Genomic DNA, 27,601 nt, shown 5'->3' with positions numbered 1-27,601 from the left:
TGAAAGCAGCGGGAGATCCGTTTTCTGCAAGGGCTCTTTGGAGCGAAGGCCCATTCCTTTGACCACCCCCTTCCACCAGCGCTTTAGACGGCACTTTCTCGCCCGAATTTTATATAGGAGCGGTAACGTTTAGCATCATGCGCTAGTGGCTGGGGAGGGCAAGAACCTGACAGATCCTGAGAAACAGCTCTGTCATCAGCAGGGAAGACCTCGATTTAACTCCAAGGTCCTGAACACCCTGAGAGGAAAGAGTTCTCTACAGAAGCTTAGTACGAACCGTCAGGAACCCAGTGTCTGGGTTCAATGTCTGGGTAACCAACCGTGAGGAGATGTCCCAGATAGCCTGGCGGTAGCGCTCTAAAACACTGCTGGAAGTCAAAATCACGGTGCCTCAGATCTGCACTAAGTGGAAGAGCTCCGGAAGAAGCCAAGCTCTGAGGACAGTCTCAGACTTCTGTCCCCAGTTCCCCGCGTTCGTTTACCTACCCGCTCTGACCCCGGCTTCTCCGGATCTCAGGATCCTGGAAGCGGCTTCCGACCGACTCTCACACCCGCCGCCGGGATCCGACCAACCGGAACTCACTCGCGTCACTTCCGGTCCGGTTCCCCCTCCGGAGACCGCCTCCAGAAGAGAAACGTTCCTCGCTCCTTTCGGCAACCTCGGCTGATCCTCGCGGGAGTTCAGTTCGGCTCTCGGTTTGGGCTCTGTGGGAGTGGCAAGAGGAAGAATGAATGTTCTCTTCGTGGTTCTTGATCCGGAACTTGTTGTCCAGGAACCCCGGAAGAGGTAGCTCACGCAAGAGAAGCGTGGTGGCCTCCCAGAAGTGAAGAACGGCAAGTCTCGAGTGAGAAGAGGTCCTCTAGGTAGGTGGCTTACAGGACGGAGAGGGATGTCATTCTCCATCCTCTCTACAGTTGGAACGTTTCTTTCCACCTCATTTCGTCGTACCCACCCTTCATCTTCCTCATAGCTTCCGCCCAGTGGTCGCTGTAGCCCTCTTCCTGTTCTGCGAGCCGTCCTTTGGAAGAAGGGACCAAGCTGCCGGACAGGGGAGGACTCAGAATTTCTCCCAGCAAAGCCTACATTCAGGCAGCATCGATGCGCTCTCTCCGAATGTGCGAAAATACCCACAGCATTTCAAGCTGTTGAGCCCTCCGTGGAAAGAAAGTGTTTCTGAGAATGTAGTCGAAAGCTTTGTTCCCCCGCATCACACAGAAGTATTATACCCCAGGCACTGTGCTATATTTAAGTGGTACGGAAGCTCTGAAGAGGAAATAATTGCGTCTGACTGGGGAGTGGTAAAGACTAAACAGTGTCGTTTGAACTGGGCCTTTAACGGGTGAATAGAATGTTTTTATGCGTTTGTTTTAAATGGAGAAGAAAAGAATGATTTATGGGGTGAGATTGCTGCTTGAAAGGACCTAGAAGTGCATTGAATTCGTTCTAATAGTTATGTTTTATTCTGTACGCGTTTAGCCAATGATTTTTGAGCAGGGAAATTACATGAGTTTTAGAAGTATAATTAAAATGGCAGTATGGACTAGGATGAACTAGGGCAAGAGTGAAGCAAATGTGGGAACATTAGAGATAGAGAAGTTAATTTTGGAGGATTTTGGCAAGAGATAATTAGGGCACTGGTAGTGGAGATGAATTCGACAGGATTTGGATGTGGTAGGACATAGGAGGAGGAAAAGTCTAGGTTTATTCAGAAATCAAGAATATAGAAAAAGAAAGTTTGAGTGGGAAGTGAAGATACTGAGTTCAGTTCAGGACACAATTTAGAAGATTTCATAGTTCTGTAAGTGGTGAAATCTAGCGGAAGATGGATGTTCAAGATTGGAGCCAAGGAGAGGCTTTTAGATGTCCTGGGCATATGATGATTTGGTAATAAATGAGATTGTTCATGTGGCAAATTGTTTATTGTCTGTCTCTTCCCACTAAAATGTTAGCTCCATGAGGAGTTGGACTGTTTTTTTGTTTGTTTTTTAAGTGCTCTATCTCCACGATCCAAAATAGTGCCTGAAGCACAGTAAGTCCTCAATGAATATTAATTGATTGAATGGAAAGAGAGCATATCGACCAGCGCTGTCCAATAGAACTTTCTTTAATGATGGAAATGTTCTATATCTCACTCTCTGACGGAGTGGACACTAGCCACTTTCATGATGTTGAGATACTGAATGCTTGAAATGTGGTGAGGTACAACTGAGGAACTGAAGTTTTACTTGATCTAAATTTACATAATCACATGTGGCTAACAGCTATTTTATAGACTGAAAAGAGGGCCAAATTTGTAAGCTTGTGTAATACATGTGAACATCCTATAAAAAGCTTGTGGAAAAATGTAATTAAAAGGTAATACTAATCTTTCCATGAATTTTTGAAGACCTCTGGTATATCAGAGGCAAACAGAGGAGGTAGAAGAGTTAGAGAAGGAGACTGTAAAAAAAAAAAAAAAGGTATTAGGATGAGAACGGGTGAAAGTTGGGTTAAAAAATTTAAGGGAGGAAGGTTAAAATTTTTAAGTGCTTGTGCAGAAAACTCAAGATGAAGCCTAAAAAAGACGCAACTATCTTGGCAGTTAGGAAGTGTCTGATTGCTTAGCGGTTTCAATAGAGTGGGGAAGAGGCACCCAAGGTACAGTGAGTGATTAGGAGAAATAGAGGTAGATAATTGAAGACGTTTGGAGGGTCAAAGATTTGGGAAAGGTTTTTTTGTTTGTTTTTAGTTTGTAAAGTGCAAAGGGGCATTAGCCACTGGAGGATGATTAATGGGTGGAGCATAGTTCAGGAGGTAATAGTATCAAGAGCACTAGTGAATCACGTTTAGTCAGGCAGAGCATTAGAAGGCACCGAGAGGAGGCTTGTATAGGATATACAGTCATGTACTACAGAATGACATTTTGGTCAATGATAAAACCACATGTACAATGTTGGTCCCATGTGGCTATACTGTGCACCTAGGTGTGTGGTTGTCTATACCATCTAGGTTTGTGTAAGTATACTCTGTGTTGTTTACAGTGACAAAATCACACTTCTTTACTCTGTCATTAAGCAACGCACAACTGTATTTGTTTTACTGTGCTGTCATTGCATGGGATTATCAATGAGACTAAGAATACTGTAGTTTTTTTTTTTACCTTAGTCTCAAGCTTTGGGCTTATTGATATGTTTATAGTAGGTATGCAGAAAAAGGGACAGACTGGAATACCCTTTTAGAGGAGTTAGATGATAATCTGATCAGGTGGATAAGAGATTAGAACATCCTACAGAACAAAGATATGTGTTAATTTTAACATTTTATAGTTAAAGACCCCATAAGCAATAAACAAACTTGGTAATTTTGGAACTTTCACTGTTCTCTGTTTTCATTCTTACTGGTGTATCTGTTTTTATACAAAGTTGAGAAAATGAGAAGCTTTTTATCATAACCTTTAAATGGGTATGGGCTCTTTTTCTCTCACTGGTGGCTTTATAAGGAGAATAGGTGGGTATGTTTTATTTATAGTTCTGCCACTTAATTATGTCGTTGTGGATAAGCAGCTTCTTTGTCTGGTCTTTATTTTTTTCATCTTTAAATGAAAATGAGGCTAATGTCTTCTTTTTATGTTCATAGCAAAAGTAAATGCTCAAAAATATGAGTCACCTGTGACCCACCTATAATCATCTTTTTTTTTTTTTTTAATTTTATTTTGTTGATATACATTGTAGCTGATTATTGCTCCCCATCACCAAAACCTCCCTCCCTTCTCCCTCCCCCCTCCCCCCCAACAATGTCCTTTCTGTTTGCTTGTTGTATCAACTTCAAATAATTGTGGTTGTTATATCTTCTTCCCCCCCACCCCCGGTTTGTGTGTGTGTGTGTGTATGTGTGTGTGTGAATTTATATATTAATTTTTAGCTCCCTCCAATAAGTGAGAAAATCATCTTTTTAAAGAGGTCTCCATCTTTCTTCTCTGACAATCAGAAACAAAAAGGTTTAATTTTAGATAACTTTTTTTGGAATTATATGGGGTATAAATTATATATGCGGATACTCCTTGACTTACGATGGGATTATGTCTGTATAACCCCATTGTAAGTTGGAAATATCCTAAGTCAAAAATGTATTTAATACACCTAACCTACTGAACATCATAGCTTAACCTTGTCTACATTAAACATGTTCAGAAAACTTATATTAGCCTGCAGTTGGGCAAAATCATCTAACACAAAGCCTATTTTATAATAAAGTGTTGACTATGTCATGTAATTTATTGAATACTCTACTAAAAATGAAATAGAATGGTTGTACAAGTACTCAAAGTATGGTTTCTACTGAATGCTTCTCTTTTGCACCATGGCAAAGTTGATGTTTAAGTTGGGTCTGTATTTAAAGGGTTTTGGGGAGCATTAAAGGAGACAATTCATGTAAAGTGCTTACTCAATGCCTAATATATAGCAAAACACTTAGTAGATCTTAACTATTACTATTTTACATAATAGCAGCCTCCTAATTATCTTCCTGGATCTATTTTCGTCAACTTGTAATTCATTCTTTACATTGAAGTCCCAGGTTATCTTTTAGAAAACAAAACTCATTCTCCTGTATCAGCTTCCTGTTGTCCTTAGGGTATCTTCCAAATTGGTTAACATGGCTTACAAAGCCTTCTTTGATCTGAAATCTGCCCTTCTTTCTGGCTTTATCCTCAGCCACTCTTCCCTTCCGTCTTTCAGCTATCAGGACTGCTTTCAGGTCATTTGACATATCATATTTCTCTCCTATGGCTTTCCACTTTGTGTCCTTTCTACCAGAAATAATCTTTCCTTCTTCTTTCTTATTCATCCTTTGTTACAGTTTCAATATCATTTCCTCAAGGAGGCCTTCCCTGACCTTCTGAACTGAGCTAAAGTTCTTTATGTATTCACCTAACACCTTTTCATAATATTCACCACCCCTGTAATTATTTTGTCTCCTCCACTCATCTATAGACAACTATGACAGTGCCTGTACTGTTCATCACTATATTCTCAGCCTAACAAGGTGCATGCCTAGCATGTAGTTAGCCAGTAAATGTTTGTTTTATTGAACTTCTTTTGGCCTCAATTTCTTCATTTTTGATATGGAAATAATCCTAACTTCTCGCTGTTATATGGATCAATTGACACAATACATGTCAAAGTATTGTTGAAACTTTGAGCAATAAAAACATAAAGCTTTATTAAAATAAAATGCCACTACTAGAATGTAAGCTCCATGAAAGGACTTTTCTGCTTTGTGCACTCCTGTATCCCTTAAAGCGGGGGTCAATCAATATTTGTGGAAGTAAGGAGGCAGTGTATCATAAAAATAAAGGAATTGAGGAGGCAGATGAACTTAGTGACACACTTCTGAATATAACATGTCTAGATAGATAACATCTGTCACCTTCCTGTCCTTTTTTATTTTCCCCCGGGTATTTTTGGGTTTTTTTTTTTTTGGCAGCTGGCTGGCTGGTGTTACCAGCACCACTCTCTAACCAAGTGAAGTAACCTGTCAGCCCTTACCTTCCTGTTGTTAGATCATTCTCTAAGCATATAGATTTCATGGTCTATCATTTTAAATATTCTTGCCCTTATCGTAAATTATCTTGCACCATTTTGTCTTGGTGCTTACTCCTGGCAAAATTCAAACTTGGATAAATTTAACTATCCATTCTAATAGGAGGGGTGGGTGAAGGATGAATGTGGATGCAGGTTGGTTTGTATGTTTGGAGGCAGTGATTAAGTAGTTTTAGTCTTTTGTCCTGTAAGTACTACTGGGAAAATCACAATGGTCAGTATTGTACCATTATAGAATCATCATTAATCTTAACCATGTTTTCAACACATCCTCTACAATCCTGCTGTGTTTTGCCACAGTCTTTCTGGTCTCTCCTCCAGCTTGACTTCTCATATGACCTCCCTCCTGCCAATGAATAACTTCTTCCTCCAAATCCACTGACCTACCTGAATCTAAAACTCACATTAAGAAAGGTGCCCTTCTTCCTTTCCAAAACCAAATTCCTTCATGAAGGCTTCTCTCTTATCTATCTTGAGCATCCACCTGTCCATCCTCTGGCTCCATCCCATTGATATTTAAACATACTCATGCTTTCTTAAGAGAAAAAAAAAAACCTCTTCCTTTTCTTTTTCTCATCATCCCATTATATCCATTGCATTTGCTTTCTGCTGTTTCTATTTCTTGACCCCACCTCAAACTCGCTTCTGCCCCACCAAAGACAGTAACCCTTTTTTTGCTAATACCAGTGGACAAAGTGTGTTATGCAAATTGACCACATTTTCTTAGGAGATATATCCCTCACCACATTCTCCTTGTCATCCTGCTTTCTTGCCTGTAGAAGTTGGGCATTTAAGAAGGTAGCTCCAGAAAGGATTGCAAATGGAGAAAGGGATGCAGAAGGGTTTTTTGGTAGGTGTTTCAGAGAGTGTCTTAAAAGTAAAGGATTCTAATGTACTTAGGTAGTTGTAGGTTTTATAGCATTAAGTAGCAATTTCAGGGAAATTAGTTTTTTTCTCCTCTAGGGCAAGGTTTAAATTTGAGGTTGCAACTTGGGGTATCAGGTTGTTTTACTTTTTTATTAACTGTACCTTTGACTTACATCCAGCCTTTAAAAGCAATACATAGGGCCGGCCCGTGGCTCACTTGGGAAGAGTGTGGTGCTGACAACACCAAGTCGAGGGTTAAGATCCTGTACCAGTCATCTTTAAAAAAAAAAAAAAAAAGCAATACATAAGTGCAGAAGTGTACTGTGTTAACTTATACTTTTATGATTTGGATACATTATAAACATTTTACTTATAGACATTGTTTTCTTTTCTTTAGAGATTAAGTGTAATCCGTAATCCCTTGTTCTCTAACCATTACTGGAGGCCTCTTGGCCAGGCTTATTCCTTAAAACTACTGTCTCCCACCCCTGTTTTGAGATCTGGAGACAGCCATGACTTATATGCAGATCTGTTTGCAAGGGCATTGTTTTTGTTTGTTTCAGAATTAGAGACCATCTAAGGCACTAGAGCAGTAGTTCTCAACCCTAGAAGAGCCAGCACACACTTTTTATAAGAAATCATTTGTGTATAAATGTAAAACAAATATAAAATGGTGCAGCCACTTTGGAAAATGACAGTATTTCGGTCAAGAACATATAATGTATACGATGATGGTTCCATAAGATTATAATGGCTATAACATATAGCTTAGGTGTGTATTAGGCTATGCCATCTAGGTTTGTGTAATTATGCTCTATGATGTTCACACAGTGATGGTTGCACAGCCTTATGGATATATTATTATTAATTTATTAATTTATTTTTTGGTGGATGGCCAGTACAGGGATCAAACCCTTCCCTGTGGATATATTAAAAACCACTGAATTGTCTACTTTAAAAGAGTGAATTTTATGGTATGTGAATTATATCTAAAAAAATAGTTTGTTAACATCTGCTATACTATCCTGAAATGAAAGTATTTGATAATACTGCATAATTTATCTACCATATAATTTCAAAAACATTAATAAAATATCCTAACCTTAACATAAAGAATAAAAAGGAAATTTATGATAAAATAAATGTTTCCTGGATTGTCATCTATTTCGTGTGGATTATGCTCAGCAGGATTCCAAGGGCACCATTTATAAGCACTATAAATATAGTGGCCCTGTTTATATAAATGCTTGGATACTCCTCTCCTAGAAAAAGAAACTGATGGTTGCTTGTACCTATACATAGAAGCATTATAAATCCAGTGGCCTCAAATGTAGACTGATATGTTTTATTGGTGACTCAGATATGAACAGCTTTGCTGGGTAACAGGATTTTCTAAATAAATGATAAAGGATGATCTTCCTTCATATTATATGATAGTTATACTTCTGGAAAATTCAGTATTGACAGTCCCTGACTGATAATGGTTCAACTTATGATTTTTCTTTTCTTTCTTTTTTAAAAATTTTAGTTCTCAAAATACATTGTAGTTGATTTTCATGTCCCTTTACCTGTTCCTCTCCACCCACTCCCCTCCCCCCCCACATCGTATCTGTTCACTTGACTTAGTTCAAGAAATTTTTGTGATTATTCTGTCTTCTTCCCCCCGCCCACCCTTTGTTTGTTTCAACTTATGATTTTTCAACTTTACAATAGTGTGAAAGTGATACACATTCAGTAGAAACTGTACTGTATATTTTGATATTTCCCTGGGCTAACAACAAGATAGTTTTTGGTGATGCTGGGTGGCGGCAGCGAGCTGTAGCTCCCAGTCAGCCGTGCAATCACGAGGGTAAGCATCTGATACTCTGCACTGTATTGTGTTGCCAGTGTTTTTTTGGATATTACGTTTATGCATCCCATCATGTCTACAAAACGCTCATCTGTGCCTCCTGCTTCTGGTGAGATGAAGAAGAGGAAGGCAATTACTCTTGAAATGAAACTCAGGATAATTGTCCAGGATGAAGGCAGCAAGCCAGTAATAGCCATCACATGTCAGACAGTCCACAGTTTTAATCATTTTAAAGAACAAGAAGGGAATCAGTGATAAACTGAAGTTGTTGGCATCACTTAAATTCACTGTCATCATGAAGAAAAGAGCTGGGACAATTGATGTGGGAAAATTACTTGTCATGTGGATAGAAGACGAGAAATACAGAGTGCATGCCATTTAGCCTACTGACAATCCAGGCTAAGGCAAGGAGTCTTTTTGATATACTAGAGTGTGCTGATGATCCTGCATATTTGGAAATGTTTATAGCAAGTCATGGCTGGTTCCATCACTTCAGAAGGCACTGTAATTTTCATGATGTGAAGGTCAGCAGTGAAGCAGCAAGTGCCAGTAATGAAGGTGTCAGAAATTTTAGGGAAGAGCTGCAAAAATTATAGGGTAGTTGTAGCTGAAGATCTTTGCAATGACGAGCTGATCAAATTGGAGGAAGAAAGAAGAAATTGAAGCAGAGGAAGAAGTTATATCTGAGGTACCGAGAAAGTTCACAGCAAAGAAACTGGTGGAGGCATTTGCTACTATTAGCAGTGGTATGCGGATGTTAGTAGAAATGGACCTCAATCACAGATTTGTAGGAACAGACAGGCAGATACAGGATGCTTGTTATAGAGAAATATATAATGAAAAAAAAAAACACCTGTACAGTCAAAACTTGATATCTTCCTGAAGAGCACTGTTCCTTCTAAGCCATCAAGTGTCTATGCCCCAGTGCTTTCTAGTAACTATTCTCAAGCCTCATCAGAAGAAATGATGACCCTGTCACTGTAGCATCCCTGTCATCCAGCAATTAGTTTTAGTTCATGCTTCAAACATTCTTCAGCCCAGCGTGCTTTCAGCCTTGTGCCTTGATAGTGAGTACCCCTACAACCATTCTGTTTTTCACTTTCAGCACAGTATTCAAAAAGTTACATGAGATAGCCAACACTTTATTATAAAATAGGCCTTGTGCTAAATGATTTTGCACAGCTGTAGGCTACTGTAAGTGTTCTGAGCACATTTAGTGAAGGCTAAGCTAAGCTATGATGATCAGTAGATTCGGTGTATTAAATGTAACAGCGGATTTATGAGACGTAACCTCATCTTGCAAAGTCAAACATGTATATATTAAAACTGCAAAAAATTACTTTGTGTTCATATGTAAAATGAAGTTGGGGTCTAATCTCATGTGTTAATAGTTTCTTACTTGCACTAATGTCCAACAGGACAACTCTTCATTTTGCAAGATTTTTTGGCATCCTTGCTCAGGCCTAGTAAATGTCAGCACACCTCACCCCTGGCCAATTATTGTGACAACAGAAACTTCTCTGAGGTTTTTCTGAGGGGACCTTCTTTGGTACCATCTCCGTTGAGAACCACTGCATTATGAGAACATGAATAAGCACTGTATTGGAGAAGAGGGGTGAATTATTTTAGGTTTCTCTAGATCTTTTAGACATCTTGGTAAAACATAACATTTCCTTTCTCCATAAGATTTAGGGAAGACTAAGGAACAGAGATTTTGAACTTGATGTGTTTAGTCACATCAAGGTTCAAAATGACCTAAATTGCTTCATGTGGATGCTTGAATCTTTTCTAGTACACAGGGGGTGGAGAACGGTGGAAAACAGGATACATGCATAAGATGTAAACTATATTTTGCCTTTTTTCAGAATGACTTTATATAGTTCAAAAATGTTGCTTGCTGCCTAGAAAGTGTTTATCTGATAAGCCTATAACTTTTCAGTGCTAGGTAGTGATAACTTTTTTCCTTTTCCTCAAGATGTTCTCCAGATCCTTGCTTATGGAATATTTGGCTCACCCTGGTACACTCAGCTTGGCTGCTGGAGTTGTTTGTGGCATGTGCCTGGGCTGGAGCCTCGGAGTACGTTTTGGGATGTTCCCCAAAAGAATGACAAGTGAGATAGACACAGAGACTGGAACCGAAGCAAGCATCTTGGGAGAGAGTGGAGAGTACAAAATGATTCTTGTGGTTCGAAATGACTTGAAGATGGGAAAAGGAAAAGTGGCTGCCCAGTGTGCTCATGCTGCAGTTTCTGCCTATAAGCAAATTCAGAGGAGAAACCCTGAAGTGCTAAAACAGTGGGAATACTGTGGCCAGCCCAAAGTAGTGGTCAAAGCCCCTGATGAAGAAACCTTGGTTGAATTATTGACCCATGCAAAAATGCTGGGACTGACCGTAAGTTTAATCCAAGATGCTGGACGTACACAGATTGCACCAGGCTCTCGAACTGTCCTAGGAATTGGGCCAGGACCAGCAGATGTAATTGACAAAGTCACTGGTCACCTAAAACTTTACTAGGTGGACTTTTGTTTGATGACAGTGATCCCTTTATCACATGTTTGAAACATGTCAAATTCTAACAATAAAAGCTGAAGTTCCCCCCCCAATTTAAATATTCTTGAGATGAAAATAAAATCTGTTCACCTGTTCTTCTATCACGTACTTGGCAGTTACAGTTGTCATCTTGGGCTTAAAAAAAATACTGTTGTTTAAATGCTCTTGGTGGTTCAAGTGATAGGTGCTAAAAAAAAATATTTTAGGTGAGAGAAACAGGTCATGATAAATTTGGATTAAAAGGGGAGAAACAGCATATCCCTGTGCGTAGTTAGGTCCCTTTGTGTGTTTATAGTTTTTCTTCTGAGAGACTTTGCTGCTATCCCCCTCAGAGGATCAGAGATCCAAAGATATTCCCAATGGATTTGAACTGCAGTTTGTTTCCTTGTCACTTTTTAGATGACTGATAGCCTGCTTTATTAAAAGGTCATGTATAGCCACCCATAATGGAGTCTCATGGTTTAGAATCTAACCTTATGTTATAAAGTTGAGGTTTTATCGCAGTGATATAGCCCACTTGTCGAGTGTTTCATGTTCATTTCCCCTGACACACACTGGCTAAAGGTTATCAGCAGTTGTTATAAATCATAACCTAGGAAACTTGCTCTAACAATGAAGTTATTGAATCTTCTGAAGTAACCTTTATGAACCTTGAAGGAGGAAATAGGCCCAATAAGAATTTATGCTATGAAGTAGATGTGTTTTGTCATCCCCAATGTTTCTTTCCCCAGAACTTACGGAACTAGGCAATTCAGTTATTTAAGGGTAATTTCCCCCCTATTTTTGATATTTATATACTTGATATAAATCTAATAATTATGTTATACCAGCTGCTCAGGATATGAAGGTTACAGCTCCCAGAAGGTACCAGCTCCCTAAAGCCACATAGCTTCCTGATCATCATCTTGCTAGAATCCATTTTTCTTAAAAGCCTTTCAGGAGGATCCTGACAGTAAATTCTACATTTAGTATATCCCTAAGAACTATGATGGCAGGGAGAATTCTGGTAACAGATCCACATTAAGTGGCTCTAACTCCATGGTTAACTTCAACATAAGCAGCAAGACAGCACAATTTCAGGGTCTGTGGTGAGTGGTGGAGTCTGTGGGCAGAAATGCTAAAGACTACTGCAGCTAGTCTTGAAAGTTCTAATACTTAGTATGTTGTAGTTTTTACACAGGCCATGAGAGCACAGGAGAAATTGCAACTGTGAATGATGCCACAGTAGCAACTTGCTTCTAAACAATGTTTATACTGGATTCAGCAGTGATGCAACAACATGTAACTGAATTGAACTCAATCCTAAATGTATGATTGTAGCTCAAGTCATTTCTGAGTCTTGCCTCAGAGAGCCCGATGGCTCCAAATTCAAAGAGCCATCAGGACATTCCCAACAGGACGGGTTAGGGTGGCTAATTCAAATAACTAGTAAGTCATAGAATATATACTAGGATGAATAGTATAGAAATTCTGGTAATTCTGGAAATATACTTGTTTTCTAGTACACCGGTATTTAGTATTTATTTTATATTACTCATCTTATTTTATAGTTTTCTAAGTATGCATAGAACCCATGGGGTCTCCAGAGGGTCAAAACTACTTTATAATATGAAGACATTTTATTTTTCCCTATGTTGACATTTGCACTGATGATGCAAAAGCAGTGGTGGGGAAAACTGCTGGCACCTCTGATACAGTTTGGATGTGTTGTCCCCGCCAAAACTCATGTGGAAATTTGATTGATCCCCAATGTGGCAGTGTTGGAAACTGATCGAGTCATGGGGGTGGATCCCTCAGGAATGGATTAATGCTCTCCCTAGGTGGGGGGAGTAATGAGTGAGTTCTTGCTCTGTTTGTTAACCCATGAGAGCTGGTTGTTTATAGGACCCTGGCACCTCCTCTCCCTCTCTCTTGCTTCCTCTCACCATGTGATCCGCTTGTACCCACCAACTGCCTGCCACTTTCTGCCTTGAGTAGAAGCAGTCTGAGGCCCGTGCCAGATGCAGCTGTCCCAGAATCATAAGCCAAATATACCTCTATTCTTTATAAATTACCGAGTCTCAGGTATTTCTGTTACAGCAACACAAATGGACTAATACAACCTCCCACAAAACAAAGACCTACCTGTACAGTCATTGTATTGTTCACTGCCCCGCACTCACAACTAACAAGCACTTTCATCTAATGTCCTTGATGAATCAGTAAAAAAATTATATTTGACACATGAGTATTTTGTCTTAAGAGTCTTTGTAACATTAAACACTTCTGCTGCACACCAAAGTATGGTTGTTGGTTTAAGGAAAAAGACTTGTGTGACTCAGTTGTGAGCTGAACTAGCTGCTAGTAACACTTCTATTTGCAAGAACAACTGAAAAATTATAGTTACTCAAACCTGAGTGTCTGGCAGACATTTCCTTACAGATAAACTAAACGAGTCAGTAACTTCAAGGACAACTGACGCTATTTTCGAAAATATCTGCCTTGCCTCCAAGAAGACTTTTATGAGGAGATCGGTATTTCTCACAAATACGATTTTTTTAAATATAATGTGTCAATGTTTGGAAGAACCATATAATTCAGTAAATCAATATTTTCCATATAACCAATGCATGTTTTTTATGTTAATATGCAGTGAGTTTATTACTGCATGGGTCTTCAAAAATTCATGGAAGATTCATATTATCTTTTTTTTTTTAAAGATGAGCGGTAAGGGGATCTTAATCCTTGACTTGGGTGTTGTCAGCACCACGCTCTCCTAAGTGAGCTAACCGGCCATCCCTGTATAGGGATCTGAACCCTTGGCCTTGGTGTTATCAGTACCACACTCTCCCAAGTGAGCCAAGGGCTGGTCCCATATTATCTTTTAATTCTATTTTTCGACAAACTTTTTTGAGCTACCCTCATATTTAAATGTATTAATATTTTTTAAAATTGTTTTAATTTCTAATACACTAAATATCAATAGATATAAATGACAAACTAAAGCTCTTTGGGAATCTTCAATAATTTAAGAGTATTAAAGGATCTAGAGTAAGAATGTCTGCATGACAAATTTACAGAAGAGTCAAGCAGCACTACTTGGATATCATCAGTCTCTTGTGTTTTTGTATCAATGGCCATGTTGAAATAGCTGTCAACAAGTATCACAGATTTGTTCGTACAGTGGCTATATGTGGATACCAGGCAGGAAGATCATTGAAAGCTTGTTTGCCCTTTCTTTCCTTCTGCTCAAGTTACATTTAGAGAATGGTAAGAACTTTTAATACCCTTGTTTTCTGTTTTTAGTTCCTTCTAGATCATCTTTGATAAACTCAAGTAATGTTAGAGAAGCCCCTTGGCTTAAAATAGTTTATTATCAATTAATTCACGAATTATTGTACACTTACAATTGCCCAGTCTTGTATTGGGCATTTAAACATAATCTACCAAATAATTCTGAAAAGTACTGTGTTAATATACACATGAAGAAACAAGCTGAGAAGTTCAGCTTGCTCAGGGTTTGAACCTAGCCATATAGTTTCTACTATAGCCCATTATGGGTGGTTTAAGTGACAACTCAGTATCACAGGACACAGCACAGTTGATCAAAGCAAGTCTCTTGTTATTGGAAAAAAAGTATTTAGTATGCTATATAAGAAAACCTTTACTGCAGTATTTTAAATTGCTTCTATTAGGGAAGGGAAAAGAGACAACAGTCATTCCACTGATAAAAAACCAGTTGATTGGAAATATAGGAAAGGTCCATGAGAACAAATTTTAACTCTCAAAAGAATGAGCTCATAGGGACCATTACTATTCTCCCTCTTGAGTTGTTAATGATGAAGAAAGGGAACAGAGAACCAGGAACACAAGTATAGCCACAGAGCCTGAATGTCAAAATGTTTTCACTATGATAAACCAAAAGGACTTTTCCAGCTAATACTCTGATTTCCTATATGAAGATGGTGGCGGGGGATGGGGGAATGGATTAAAGGTGGGAGAAGGGCACATGGGTTTAAGTTTTTAAAAAGTTTTCCATGGCGCTCGTGGTAATTTGCCTAAGAGCTGTAGAGCAATACAAGAGGAGGCAGGGAGCTATGTATTAAGTATTAAGTATTATGTATTAAGTATGTATTATGTATTAAGAATTACGCGGGGAGAGTGAAATGAACTTTAAGTGACATTCTCAGCCATAAGCAGGAGTTGGATTCACACACTGGTTTAAAAAGAAAAAGAAAAATTAAACTACCCATAATAGTTCATGGTGAGAAACAGCATGTTAACTACACGTATAAGTACATTTTATTTCAAGTTAATATAACTTAACATCCATGATTTGTTCATTTAAGTGAAATGCTTAAAAACCTAAAGTACCAGTTGGTTAAAATGTTGGAGATAGATGAAATGTAGCCCACCATAGTAGTAACTGGTTTTTAGACTACTGTGCATACCTCATTAACTACAGTAATGCACATGATATAATGCAGTGTCTTCACATGTCCCAATCCTTATTCCTTTTCCTCTCATGTCTCCCTGTACTGCCTCAGTATCCAATATGAAAATACCAAAACTACTGTTCTTTTGGTTTGAGAGGTAATTAATTAAAACTGCAATTGTACGTTATTTCCACAGTCCAGTAATTTATTTTATATTTGAGTAATTTCAAATTCCACAAACAAAACTGAAGAACAGCAATATTGTGTTTGAGTTCTCTCTCTTCTGTACACTCAGTGATCTAAAACACCACAATATCCAACATACACAAACCTCAGGGAAGGGTTAGTAAATACACACAAGATTGGAATCATGGTGCTTTGTTCCTGGATGGAATGGTCCCACAGAAAAAGCACAGGATACAGCACAACATAAGGGCATCTGTTACATATGAAGTGAGCAAAACACACTAGCATTTTCTATATGCATAATGGGGAAACCTGCATAGGTTAGAGGGCCTTTTACGCTCATTTAAAAATCAGGCAAGTTTTCAAATAATTTGGAGAGCTCTGCAATCCAATGTAGGATATGCTGATTAGTGTTGTCTTTGTTGGCATTGACAGTCCTACGCGGTCACTTAGATGAGTATTTTTGCTTTAGCTTTTCTTTGAATAAAAGAGATTTAAATGCATTTAGACAATACATATTGTAAGCTGTTTACATATACTAAATTTAAGAGATTCAATGTTAGAGTTTCTTTGTTTCATTAAACACTACAGAGTGCAAATCAGGTTTTTCTCAACAGACTGAATATTAAGCCGTTCTTCAAAGAATGAGGGGGAAGAAAAAAAGCTCAAGTGAATAAAACATTGAAACTACTCCCCTTTGAAAATAAATTCTAAAATGATGTGGAATGTGAAACAAAGTTTTAGTTAGAAACAAAAAGTAGTCCTTCATGAAATAAAGGTAACAAGAACACGTTGCTTGTTTCTCCCGGTTATAAACTGAGAAGTGGGTAGAGCCAATGTTTCAGTACGAAAATAGGTGACTACAGGATCAACTTTCCATCTCACATGCTGTACCCAAAGCCAGGCTGTGGCTGCCCGTAGGGCGGTGCGGTATAACCATAACCAAACGGTGCCTGGGGAGGGACTGCAACACTGGGTCCTGCTGTCAGCATCAACTGGGGCTGACCTAAAGAAGAAAACAAAAAAGAAGCAGGAGAAGGAGAGAAACTGTTAGCATTGTAAGATTATGAACACTCCAATCTTCCCAACTTTAGGAACATAATCACAACTTGAGTTGTGTGGGGCACTTGTGGTTGCCACAATTCTGGCATGACAATCTTACCCTAAGAAGGGTCCTGCCTAAAAAGTTAACAAATAGTGGATCCTTTAATAATCCACTTTTCAGTTTACCATTCTCAAAATACATTTTATCTATAGTAAAAAAGAGATAATGGCATAATAGATTTGTATAATATCACTTTCTTTAGTAGCCTGAGATATGGTCATATTTTTATGCTCCCCTTCACAGACCACTTGGTTATAGTGCTTTAACCTACCTGTATACCCTTCAAATTCATTCAAATTAATCTGTTCACCAAGGATGAAAATGGAAAGGGGAAGTAATTCAGAATGCAGGTGTAAGAATTTAAATTGCCTTAAACATTCACTTGAGAGTTTGAAGATCCTGTCTGTCTGGAAAGTTCTCAAACGGAAACTCAGTTCTCTGCCCCAGTTAGAATTTAAAGTGAGGATGTGTGTATTCTTTATGTAAAGCATGCTAAACAGACAGCTTTGGCATGTTCTATCACCTTTTGCTCTCTGAAAATAGAATTCATCAATATTTCTTTCTCAGTAACTTATGAGCAAGTAATCAATCAGCGATCAGGCAACCAGGAAAATTTAGGTTATGTTCTTAAAGGACTGTTTTTGAGATTTCCCTTGTATTTAATATTATTTTAGTGAATGTTAATGCCTGCCTTAAGACAGTTCTCAGAAAAAAAAAAAAAAAAATGATGGTAGCGAGGAGTATCCCTTAACTCAGAGAGACTTTTGCATTTTAGAAGCTTGTTATATTTCTATTCTGAGGTCCAGTCTAAAGAATGAAACGTTTATCTAATGTATTTCTTTGAGGTTAAAAAAAGAGATTACCATATACAATGGGTTGTGTCTCTGTAGCTTGTTCTTCTTCTTTTCTCAGTGATTCTGAAGCATCTAATTTATCCACCTGGAGAAAAACAGGTTATGTTAATTAGTACCTCAAAAGTATTATAAACCTAGGTCTATGGCAGAAAGTGGAAAAGCCTTAGTATGTTATATTCTGTCAAAATAAAACAGCCTAGAAAGGACATTCTCAGGCCCCCTCAAATTCAATGGTAATGTTAAGGTGGTTTTCAGCACTGTCATTATAAACCCTCAGGAAGGAGGGATTTATAAATGCCATAAAAGCTCACGCCAGGCTAAAACTGGGCATGCTAGGATGCAGCCTGAGGAAGGGAGAAAATGAGAAGGAACCACTTTTATTTCCAAATGAATTGTAAAACTTATCAAAGATAACAATGAACTCATGAACCAGCCAAGACTTCCTTCCCAAAGGAAATGGTATTCAAAAAATGCAATGAGTCAACATGTGGACTGGGCAAGTACTTGTGCAGAATAAGCTATTTTTTGCCAACTGTGCACAGCTTCTGCTGATACTGGTTACAGGTGCAGACTGAAGTATAAGACTCAAGTGGCTCCATATTCAAACTTTATAGACAGGCTGCATGTTTTAACACTACATGGCTCTATTTTCCAGGAACTAGTTAGGAAAGCCTGACTTTGCCCCAACTTCTTTGCGGAGAAAAAAAAAATTGCTTTTAATTAAGCCAAAGTAGTAAATAGCTATTACATGCTAGCTACTCTAAATCAATCTAGAGTTTGACAGTATCAGAGAGAAATAATTCTTTATAGGAGTTCAAACGTATAGTGTAAGAAAGGAGTTGGAGTGCCTAGATCTTTTCACTAACTAGTTGTGTGACCTTGGCAAACCATTGCACTGGTTCTCAAATTTCCTTCTCTAAACAAGGGTACTTCACAAATTTCATGGGAAAATAGAATTAAAAGATAATACGAATCTTTCCATGAACTTTTTGAAGACTCCTTGTATAATGAGGAGGTCGAATGAAATGATCTACAAAGTTCCTTCTGGGTTTAATTCTGATTTGATTCTGTAATTCCGTGACAAATTAGAAAGAAGGGACATTAAGGCCCTGGGATGAGGGAGTCTCTTTCACTATACACTGTATTTGTCTTTTAAACTATTTAAAATTTGGTATTTCAACCAAAGTCTGATAGTTGGTCTATCATTATAGTCTAAGTAAAACTAAATTCCAAATCTTGATGTTGTTTAGTACTAGTGGTTTTCAAGGTCATAAGTGTGCTGGGAGAGAACAGGAAGCAGGGTGCAGAGAGGAACGTTTTATGAATGTTTACTGCATGTTCTTCAGAAAGGCAAATAGTGAAAAATCATTCATAAAAAAAGACATGCAGACTTTAAAAATGTAAAAACCTGATCCTAAATCCTAATAAGGTTAAAGCAGCACTTTCTTTCTCTTTGAAATGATTAAAATAGTGTCTTTGAGTTTTCACATAGGCCTTTAAGGTTAGGACAGTGTTTTATGCTTATTTCAGTTGTTTCATGTTAAATACCATAAACATGGGTCGAATCCATCTTCATTTGTCAGGGAACTGAAAGTTTGAGAAAAGTAAGCCTAAGTAAATTCTAGACACCTTTGGATGAAATGTGGTTTTCTACCCTAGGAAGATGGGGGGTTAGTTTGTTTTCATATACTATTATCCTATTTCATAGCCTAAGTGATCATGTGTTACAAATTACCTCAATATCGAATTGAAGACTATTATGGAGTATAAGTACCATGCGAAATACCCGCTGTGTGGCATCCAAACTTACAACAAAAATTATTACAGCTATAGAATTTAAAGCACAGTTCCGTGCCACCAAAGGTCAGATGGGGTTCTGCTAACTAACCAGTATCCAAGAATGAGCTATAGAAAAATACATGGATGCCTGTATATTAATAACATCTAAGAAAAAGAAGAAAAATTAATCAAAAGCCACCACTGCATAATACATTTCCAGACTTTCAAGGAAAAGAATTTAGAGTGAACACGTGTTGAAAAGTTAATGTCTAAATCAGATGTTGAACACTGAAGGCCGGCCTATTACAGAAATATACGGAAGACTTAGAAGAGCTAGCAACATCACAATGCCCAGGCATAGACATAGGCAGGTTGGGCCTAAGGAAGAAATAAAAATTCTGAAGGTATAGATAGCATCAAGCTAAGCAAAAAATTTTGGTTTTTCTATATAAATGGGACAGTCTCTGGCACAGGAACATCCAATTTTTGTTTCTACTGACCCAATTTAGATTGCTTAAAAAAGAAAAACCAAAGAAGTCTCTTATGAACACAAGCTTTCATTAAGAGCTGTAACAAAAAGTTTCTGATCCTTGGATTTAAAAAGAAAAATTACATGTGAGCATGTCACTGAATTCAGTTCCATCTGTGCTACTGAAAATTCACAAAAATGTAAAAGGCTTTTCCACAAAGACTGCAATATGCTGCAGAGGAAAAGTTAACATGCAGTCAGTTATTTTGGTGTATGTGTGCATGAAAAAAAGGCAAAAGTACTGAAGCAAGAAGTGAGATCTGAAGATGACTGTTGCTATACAGGCTCTCAAGAAACACACACAGCCCACAGCAATGCTATAAAAGTTTAAAAAGTAGTATGATGTAATTGCAATGACTGTTGTACATGCTTGATTTAAAACAATGCAAAACACTGCAGTTCAATTACCTGTTTTTCACACACACGCTTTCTAACTGCCTTGCTTACTAGCTGCTGAAGGGTCTCACACACAATGCATTTTACTCAGGTTTGCCCTAAGTTCCAGTGGTGACTCCAGTTTGGTTCAACATATTCCCAAGGCATTGTCCCTCCACCCAAATTCTTTTAAATTTGTTTCAACTCTCCTTTACCTTCCCACCCTTTTCTAACCACAATTTAATACCAGACAAAAGTTTGTAAGTTTGTTCCATTTATATTGGGATGGAGACAAGCAAAGGTGCCTAAATTTGACCTTCTTGGACAGGCCAACTGATAAACAAGAGAGCAAATTTTAGGTAGCTTCAGAGGTGTGCCTTATTACAAAATGTAGAAGTTAATATTGCTCCATTATAAACATAAATAATCCATGTTGCTTAGCAACAATTATAGCAAGCTTGGCTCTCATGATTAAAAAGGTTTTGATTCCTCTTAAAAAGTGGACTAGCACCATAAGAACTGGACACCTGGAGAAACATGAGGAAAGTCTCTTCGGAAGCAGCTAGTATCTCTTGTATCTACTTTCAGCAAAAAATTAGTAAGAATCAAGAGATCAGAAACTGGATCACAGTCCTTCAATACCAAAAAAAAAAAAACCCCAAAAAGCCTTTTAGGGCATATATATACATATTAAATTCAACAACTGTCAGGCAAGCTCACAAAATAAAACCAGAGGCTGTTTTAATTTATTTCAAGTATTAAGAAAGTCCTATTATGATCCAGATACCCTGACAGGGAAAAGAAATTTCCTGATACTTTGGAATTAATATGGAAACTCACCACGCTCAGTTTTTAATAATATATTTAAGAGAGACTGTGAACCAACTACTGATTAGCCTCCTGCCCTTCCTAAAGCCTATTAGCCAATTAGTAGCAAACATCTACTAATGTCCTACAGCTCTATTATAGTTATGTTTCAAGGAACTTGCAGAGGCTTTAGTGAAAATTTATTGAGGGGGAAAAAGCAGCAGCAGCAGTGTAGAAAAGAAAGGAAAAAAAATCATGCAAATTTCTTAGACTTAGTCCTCCAGACTTAAAGATGGAAAAGAATCAACTTTCACCTTTTCCTTTATTGCATCAACCTGCAAAGGAATTCAGAAGGTGCAGCTTAGAAAAAAAAATCAAATTCCATATTGAGCATAAAAAGGTAGAATCAGCAACAAAGGTTTGGGGGGGAGAACATCTAACCACTAAAAAAGGTATGAGAGAGAAAATAAAGGGCATACTGGAAGCAAAATTAAGAATTTTTTTTTTTTTTTTAACTTCAGAGCTTACTGCAGAAGAATTTATACTACAAGTCAGTGTGAAAGAAAGCAGCTTTCACTAGTAAAATTTATAGCACTTAGGTTAACAGCAGCTTACAGCCAGTTCTCACAAGTTGGCATTATGCATAAGAAAAGAAGGTATTTTCATGTATGGTTAAAATAAGGCAACTTTTTTTCTCTTACTTGGAACTTTACACAGAAAATGTTAATTCTTTAAAAATGCAATGATATCTAATTAGGTGGTATCCTAAGGAAAAGTTGAGTATACTGGGGATTGTTAGTAATGCTTTTCTTCCCCCCATTTACTCAGGCATGCTGAAGAGATCAAATGTGAGACTCTGATTTTAAGCATGTTTTGCTTTGATGAAATGGATCCTTTAAGACCATTTTTAAATGTTTTACAGTGAGAAAGTTAGTGACTATTGAAGACAGGGTGAGTAAAAATATTCTAATATCAAAAAGAGACACTAAGATGAATTGTAAATTTTATAAGTTGATTATACCCCCAGCTTGTTTAATGCATTTTTAGGAAACATGGTTAATTGTTAACCTCCTATGATATTTTTATTATTTTATTTTATTTTTTGGCAGCTGGCTAGTATGGGGATCCGAACCTGTGACCTTGGTGTTAGAAGGCTGGCTCTAACCAACTGATCTAACCAGCCAGCCCTGATATTTTTAAATTAGGAGTTAAACTACCAAGAAATTGTGAAGATCAACAGGATGTTAAGAATATACATGCAGCTTCCCCAGGGGAAAGAGGCATGGACATTAAAGTCAGAAACCAACCAAATAAAAGGGAATCTCTACAATACTAGTTATGGACATTTAAGTTACATAAACTGATTCTGAGAAAGATACTGTTTTGAAAAATAATTTTATCAAATGTTTTTTTTAAAATATAAAATATAGATTACTATTCACCCTTGGAAATACCTTGAGGGTAAACATTCTGACATGTTATGTTTGAATTCCCTCTTTTATCGATGTCATTTGTCAGCTATTAAAAAAATTTCTGGAGAACAGGAATATTTTATGATCAACTAAATGACTTCTAGCAGAGAAAAAAACAAAAAAAAAAACGTGCATGTAGAATTTTACATAGCTGCAAGATAATTAGTTCAGAAAACACTTAGAAGAGTCATTACCTTTGTCAAGTATTCTTTCATGACCTGGATGAAATAGGGCATGGCAAAATCCATGATATTGTGCCTCCATGCAGTTTCCAGGACAACATCTGGCCTTAAAAGATCATAACAGGTAAAAAGACAAGCTCCGAAGCACTCTCTTTTTTCTTCCTGCAAAAACCACTGTAGGAGTTCTTCAGCCAACTCGGTATCTTTAGATTCAGAGGCATACTGCATTGCATCCTATTCAAAGGAAATGATGAAGGTCAAATGTATTAAACCCAAGTATGCTGAACTGGTAAACCAAGTAATAGAATAGATACTTTCCAAAAACATAAACCTGGGTTTGCGAGGGTAAAAAAACCCTCCCAGTTATATATTTAAATTAAAAATTTGAAAGGAAAGGAAAAGGACAGCCTAAAAGTTTTTTTTTTTTTTTTTTTTAAAACAGAGAGATTTGACTTGAACATAAGACAGACCCTAAAATCCATTGATTTAATTGCCAGCTCCACAAATGGGGGCTTAAAGTCAATTCTCATATTCACAAAGCTAATACTTTTTATAGAACATAATCGTGATATACCATTTTAGGCTTGGTTTAACAGCCCACCCCCACCAACTCCATCAACCTTGTAAAGGCTGTCTTTCTTGCACAGCTCTACACTCTGTTTCCAGCGATTGTTGCCTTTGAAGAGGTAAGCAGCAATTCTTCTGAACTCAATGAGTTCGTGTTTTTCCAAACGCTGAGCAAGCGAGATATTGTCAAAGTTGTCATAAGCATCTATTGATGTTCGTAGAGCCTTAAAGAAATAAAACCGTCCAAATAACAAATCAGGGTTTCATTGTAGTTTAACATTTATGTTCTATCTTTCTTGATCAATGAACCCATTCGATGATAACATATGACAGCTTAGACCGAAGCATCAAACTACAAAGTTGAAATCTGTGAACAGTTATTAATCAAGTTCCTTAATCTAATGTTATAAAAATAAAGTCTTCAAAGGTACTGTACAATTTTCTAAAGGTGCAATTTTCTCCAGGGTTTTCAGTATCAAGGACTAACACGAATGATTATAAAGTTGAGAGGATTTGTAATTTGGAGGGTAAGAGTTTGTGCTCTAGGAAACTACTGATACAACTCAGCATGATATTCAGTTGTACGGATCAGCAGGGGCCTAAGAGAAAATCATGCTGACAGTAAGAAAGGGAAAAAAGGCAACTAGCTTAACCTTAACTCTGATTACCTTTGTTTACATAAAATCCTTCATAAGAAAAAGTTTATTAAAAGACAAATACTAATAAGATATTAGGTAAGAAAAGCAGTGAATAGTAAAATACAGTTAATATCAAATGAGTTTTGGCTCTACCTATTATCTTGATATTAGAGATGAAGTAACCATATCATTTTTTCTAAAAAGCAGTATCTTATGCAAGGTCTAAGCAAAATTCTGGAAACTTGGCAGTTAATTAGAAGAAGTAAGATTTATCAATCCTGGAAACCTTACTAAATTTAGATCCTAGGCATACAAGTACCTAATGTTTACAATCTGAAAGGATAATGGGCTTTTTTACTTGAAAACATAACCAACTTTACCACCCAATCATAACCAAAGTTTTGAGAATATGTGCAAGAATCAAAAGGTTTTACCTGATAATCTTCTTCTGTAATAAAGAGGTTGTTCAGTGATTCATTCACAGATTTGTTGTTGTGGTTCTGAACTGAACGCAGATATGGTTTCACCAATGGTAGCTGTTTAACCTTTAAAATAAAGAATTTGTTATAAATGTAGCACGTCATTTAAATTCCAGGGGAAAAAGTTATTTAAATGTGTCTTAATTCCTTGCTATGAAGCTTTGGCTTAAAATTATTACCTTGCTGAAATAATTGACTGCACGAGTGTGATCCAACCGTGGAGACAGCACCATCAGCAAATCATTTAACAACAGAGGCTTGAATTCTAAGTAGAACTGTATTGCTCGGTAGTATAGTTCCACATTGGCAACCTAAAATGGGAAAAATCCATATAGAAGTCGGAGTTATAGCCTAATGAGCTTTTTCCTTCTGAAGTCTATCTTTTGAAGAAGGTACACACCTTGGTAATGATATCTTTGAATTGCCCTTCTTTCCATGCATCAGTTGGATGACTCATCATGGTAATTATGGCATTATCATACTCTTCATACTTGTCATACAAAAACACCAGTTCTGCCCAAAGATGAGCTTGTTCTGCAGCTCTTAGCACCTATATTAAGAAAGATTTAATTGCTTTAGACATGGGTCTCAAATTCCAACTAATAGTCTTCGAGGGGGGGAAAAAAAGATACTGAAAGTATTAGTTTTAGCTGTAGAGTTGCCTCACAATGTTAAGGGTTGGTTACCTTAGGAATATTCACTCTGGACCAGAAAAGCTCAAGGTGCTCCCTCATTTTCTGTGGCTTAAATTTAGAATACAGAATAGCCAATTCAGTAAACATTCCCATGTGAGCTCGTTCAAGTCCCAATGCTGCTTCCAGCATGGTTATCAGTTCTTCAAAATATCCACGATCCTAAATAAGAGAAATGTGCAATTAAAGATGACAATATCTGTGGTAAAGGGTTTCACTTCATATAAAAGGCTCCTATTCATTACCTGGTAGTAGTTGATAAGTTCCTCTAATTCATCTGCATGTACTACAATATGAAGCCCGCACATCTGAGCAAGACGGAACTCTTTGCCATCTACACAGGCGAAGCAGACCTAGAATAAATATTTCCTTTATGTGAACTCAAATGCAAACATGTGCTGGTTATTTCAACTGATCAGTTTCAAGAGCATTTTTTTTTTTTTTTAAAAGATGACCGGTAAGGGGATCTTAACCCTTGACTTGGTGTTGTCAGCACCACGCTCAGCCAGTGAGCGAACCGGCCATCCGTATATGGGATCCGAACCCGGGGCCTTGGTGTTATCAGCACCGCACTCTCCCGAGTGAGCCACGGGCCGGCCCTCAAGAGCATTTTTAAATAGAATCTTGAATTCTTCACTCAAAGTTATATTTAGATTACCTCTTTCCATGTTCGAGTACTGTTAGCTTTCCTGGCTCCATCAACAGCAGCCTGATATTCACCCAGGTGAACCAGGGTAGATGCCAGGCGTCCAAAATTGGAAACATTATTGTACAACAACTTGGCAGCATCATACATTTTTTCATCATAACAACGGTCACCAACCTGGGAGGAAAAAACAAAAGATAATCCATTTTCAGTAAGATATTTGCCTTAGCTCAGTCCTCTTTCCAAATTCATCCTTAGCTCAATCTTCTTTCCAAATTCATATCTTAATGCTGAGAAACAATTTGTTTTTCTGTAAGAAGTTTCCTTAGAATTCTTCAGTTACTATGTGTTAATCCTACTACTAAATTAATAAAGTTGCTCAACTATTTATTTATATGCTTAAAAAAAAAAATCTGAACAGGAAACCCACTTGTTGGATATGAGCATTATTTGGCCCATTGATGAACTCTTCTAACTCTGCAAGGCGGTTTGTTTTAGCCAGTGCAAATATCAATTCTGTCTCCACGTAAGACTCTCGAGCCTTCTTACGGGCCATCTGCAAGTACTTCACCAGTTCTTCCCAATTTCCTAAGTATAGAAAAAGAGAAAATAAATCCAAACACTAACATCCTAGTTTATCGTTTCACACAAGTAAATGAGAATTACTATTAATTTCCTTTTCAAAGAAACGTTATAAAGAATGTCAAATGTAAACCATGCAATTCGTCTAAAATTGTAAAAATTCTATTACACTTCTATATTATTATTGACCAAATGAATAGCTGAATTCTCTTTTTTCCTTAAAGTTATAAGATTACAGCCCTATCAGGATTTCATGAGACTTCAAAGCAGAAAATTAATCTTCCCCACAGATCTTATAAATTCACAAAATGCAGCCTCTCTTTACCTGGACTAAGATGGAGGGCTAAAAGTTTTGATAAGTAACCATGCAGTATCCAACTCCTACCTAATTCAGAACAGACAGATATCTTAATGCTTAGCTTCATCACTCCTGAGGTCTCAAACACAAAAAGATAAGCAGTCATTACCACTAGTATTGGCAGCCTGAACAACTTCCATATAGGATGATGGATCATCTGCTTTGATGTAAGAATCAATGGCTTCTTTCACCATTCCTTTCTGCAACTGAGCTTTTGCAAGTTGACTCCAGACTGCAGGTTCATTGCAGCGTTCAGCAAACTCATATGCCCGATCCAAGTTTCCAATATGTTCAATCAAGACCTAGGTAACCGATTTTTGAATTAGGGTTACAGTAAAATGGATCTTACACACAGCAATTACATTTAAGCTGTTAGCATTTCATTGCTCTTCTATTATGCCCACCCTCAAAGGACAATGCAGACATTGAATCAAGGGAAGGCACTACATTCAGCAATTCAACTAAGATTTACCTGCACTGCTGAAGTATTGACATCAAATTTCCGGAAAATGGCAAATGCTTCTTCAAACAGCTCATTGCTGATGGCGATATTGGCAATATCTGGGGCATCATAATTATCCAGGCGGTTAATATACTCCATAACACGTGTACGATCAGCCTTAATTGCAGTGAGGATGAGGAGGTTTTGCAGATTCCTTTAAGAAAAAAGAGGACATTTAAAAAGCTTCAGTCATAAAAAAATAACCACTATGGCTGTGGGTATACAGGGGTTTTGTCTCAGGAAGTAGGGTAAAAAGTGATGGGGTATTAGAATAAGAATTCAGGCAACTTTCTCTAATCTTTGTCTCTTTGTTCCTTCTCCAAACTGACAGGCCATAATTAAAGACTGAATATAAATAGCCGGTGGATACCTCTGATAACATACCTGTGTTCACTGAATACAGAGTTGTCAAGGACAATTTTCTCCAACAGTTCAATGAGTTCATTAGGAAGATCTGCAGTCATAAAAGCCTTGACAGTTACTGACACTTCTTCAGGGTCCTGAGTCTCAGACAAGGCTGTCTGTACAACCTAGAGAGGATATATGGTGAATAAGTACTGAGACTCAAGGTGGTTTTTAAAGATAT

General features: G+C 37.5%; 3 protein-coding genes across 6 annotated transcripts in view; 1 reads left to right on the top strand and 2 right to left on the bottom strand.

Annotated features, from left to right (window-relative positions):
* VMP1 (vacuole membrane protein 1) overlaps positions 1–675 on the bottom strand; it is a 136,925-nt gene extending 136,250 nt beyond the window's left edge. For all 3 annotated transcript variants that reach the window (XR_010024619.1, XM_063110982.1, XM_063110983.1), the window contains exon 1: positions 487–675. The gene's annotated coding sequence lies outside the window, so the exon portion shown is untranslated. The remainder of the gene's footprint in view (positions 1–486) is intronic.
* PTRH2 (peptidyl-tRNA hydrolase 2) lies at positions 637–10,955 on the top strand. The gene is made up of 2 exons (XM_063110984.1): positions 637–864; positions 10,272–10,955. The coding sequence occupies exon 2, from the start codon at positions 10,272–10,274 to the stop codon at positions 10,809–10,811; it is 540 nt and encodes a 179-aa protein (XP_062967054.1). The 5' UTR covers positions 637–864; the 3' UTR covers positions 10,812–10,955.
* A 4,491-nt stretch (positions 10,956–15,446) lies between these two features.
* The window catches only part of CLTC (clathrin heavy chain), a 61,518-nt gene continuing 49,363 nt past the window's right edge, over positions 15,447–27,601 (bottom strand). The window contains exons 19-33 of one of the 2 annotated variants that reach the window (XM_063109106.1): positions 27,400–27,545; positions 26,986–27,169; positions 26,623–26,815; positions 26,004–26,161; positions 25,586–25,750; positions 25,173–25,280; positions 24,922–25,089; positions 24,636–24,785; positions 24,415–24,546; positions 24,191–24,301; positions 23,172–23,342; positions 22,564–22,785; positions 21,212–21,232; positions 17,417–17,492; positions 15,447–16,454 (exon numbers count right to left, since the gene is read on the bottom strand). In XM_063109106.1, the coding sequence (XP_062965176.1) occupies positions 16,330–16,454; positions 17,417–17,492; positions 21,212–21,232; positions 22,564–22,785; positions 23,172–23,342; positions 24,191–24,301; positions 24,415–24,546; positions 24,636–24,785; positions 24,922–25,089; positions 25,173–25,280; positions 25,586–25,750; positions 26,004–26,161; positions 26,623–26,815; positions 26,986–27,169; positions 27,400–27,545 (2,130 nt within the window). In that variant the 3' untranslated portion in view covers positions 15,447–16,329. The remainder of the gene's footprint in view (positions 16,455–17,416; positions 17,493–21,211; positions 21,233–22,563; positions 22,786–23,171; positions 23,343–24,190; positions 24,302–24,414; positions 24,547–24,635; positions 24,786–24,921; positions 25,090–25,172; positions 25,281–25,585; positions 25,751–26,003; positions 26,162–26,622; positions 26,816–26,985; positions 27,170–27,399; positions 27,546–27,601) is intronic. The other variant, XM_063109107.1, reaches the window with a different exon arrangement.

Source organism: Cynocephalus volans, chromosome 10, assembly GCF_027409185.1.
Source record: "Cynocephalus volans isolate mCynVol1 chromosome 10, mCynVol1.pri, whole genome shotgun sequence".
Taxonomy (NCBI): Eukaryota; Metazoa; Chordata; class Mammalia; order Dermoptera; family Cynocephalidae; genus Cynocephalus; species Cynocephalus volans.
Note: the sequence above shows the minus strand (reverse complement) of the source record. Positions and strands in the feature narration are given on the sequence as shown.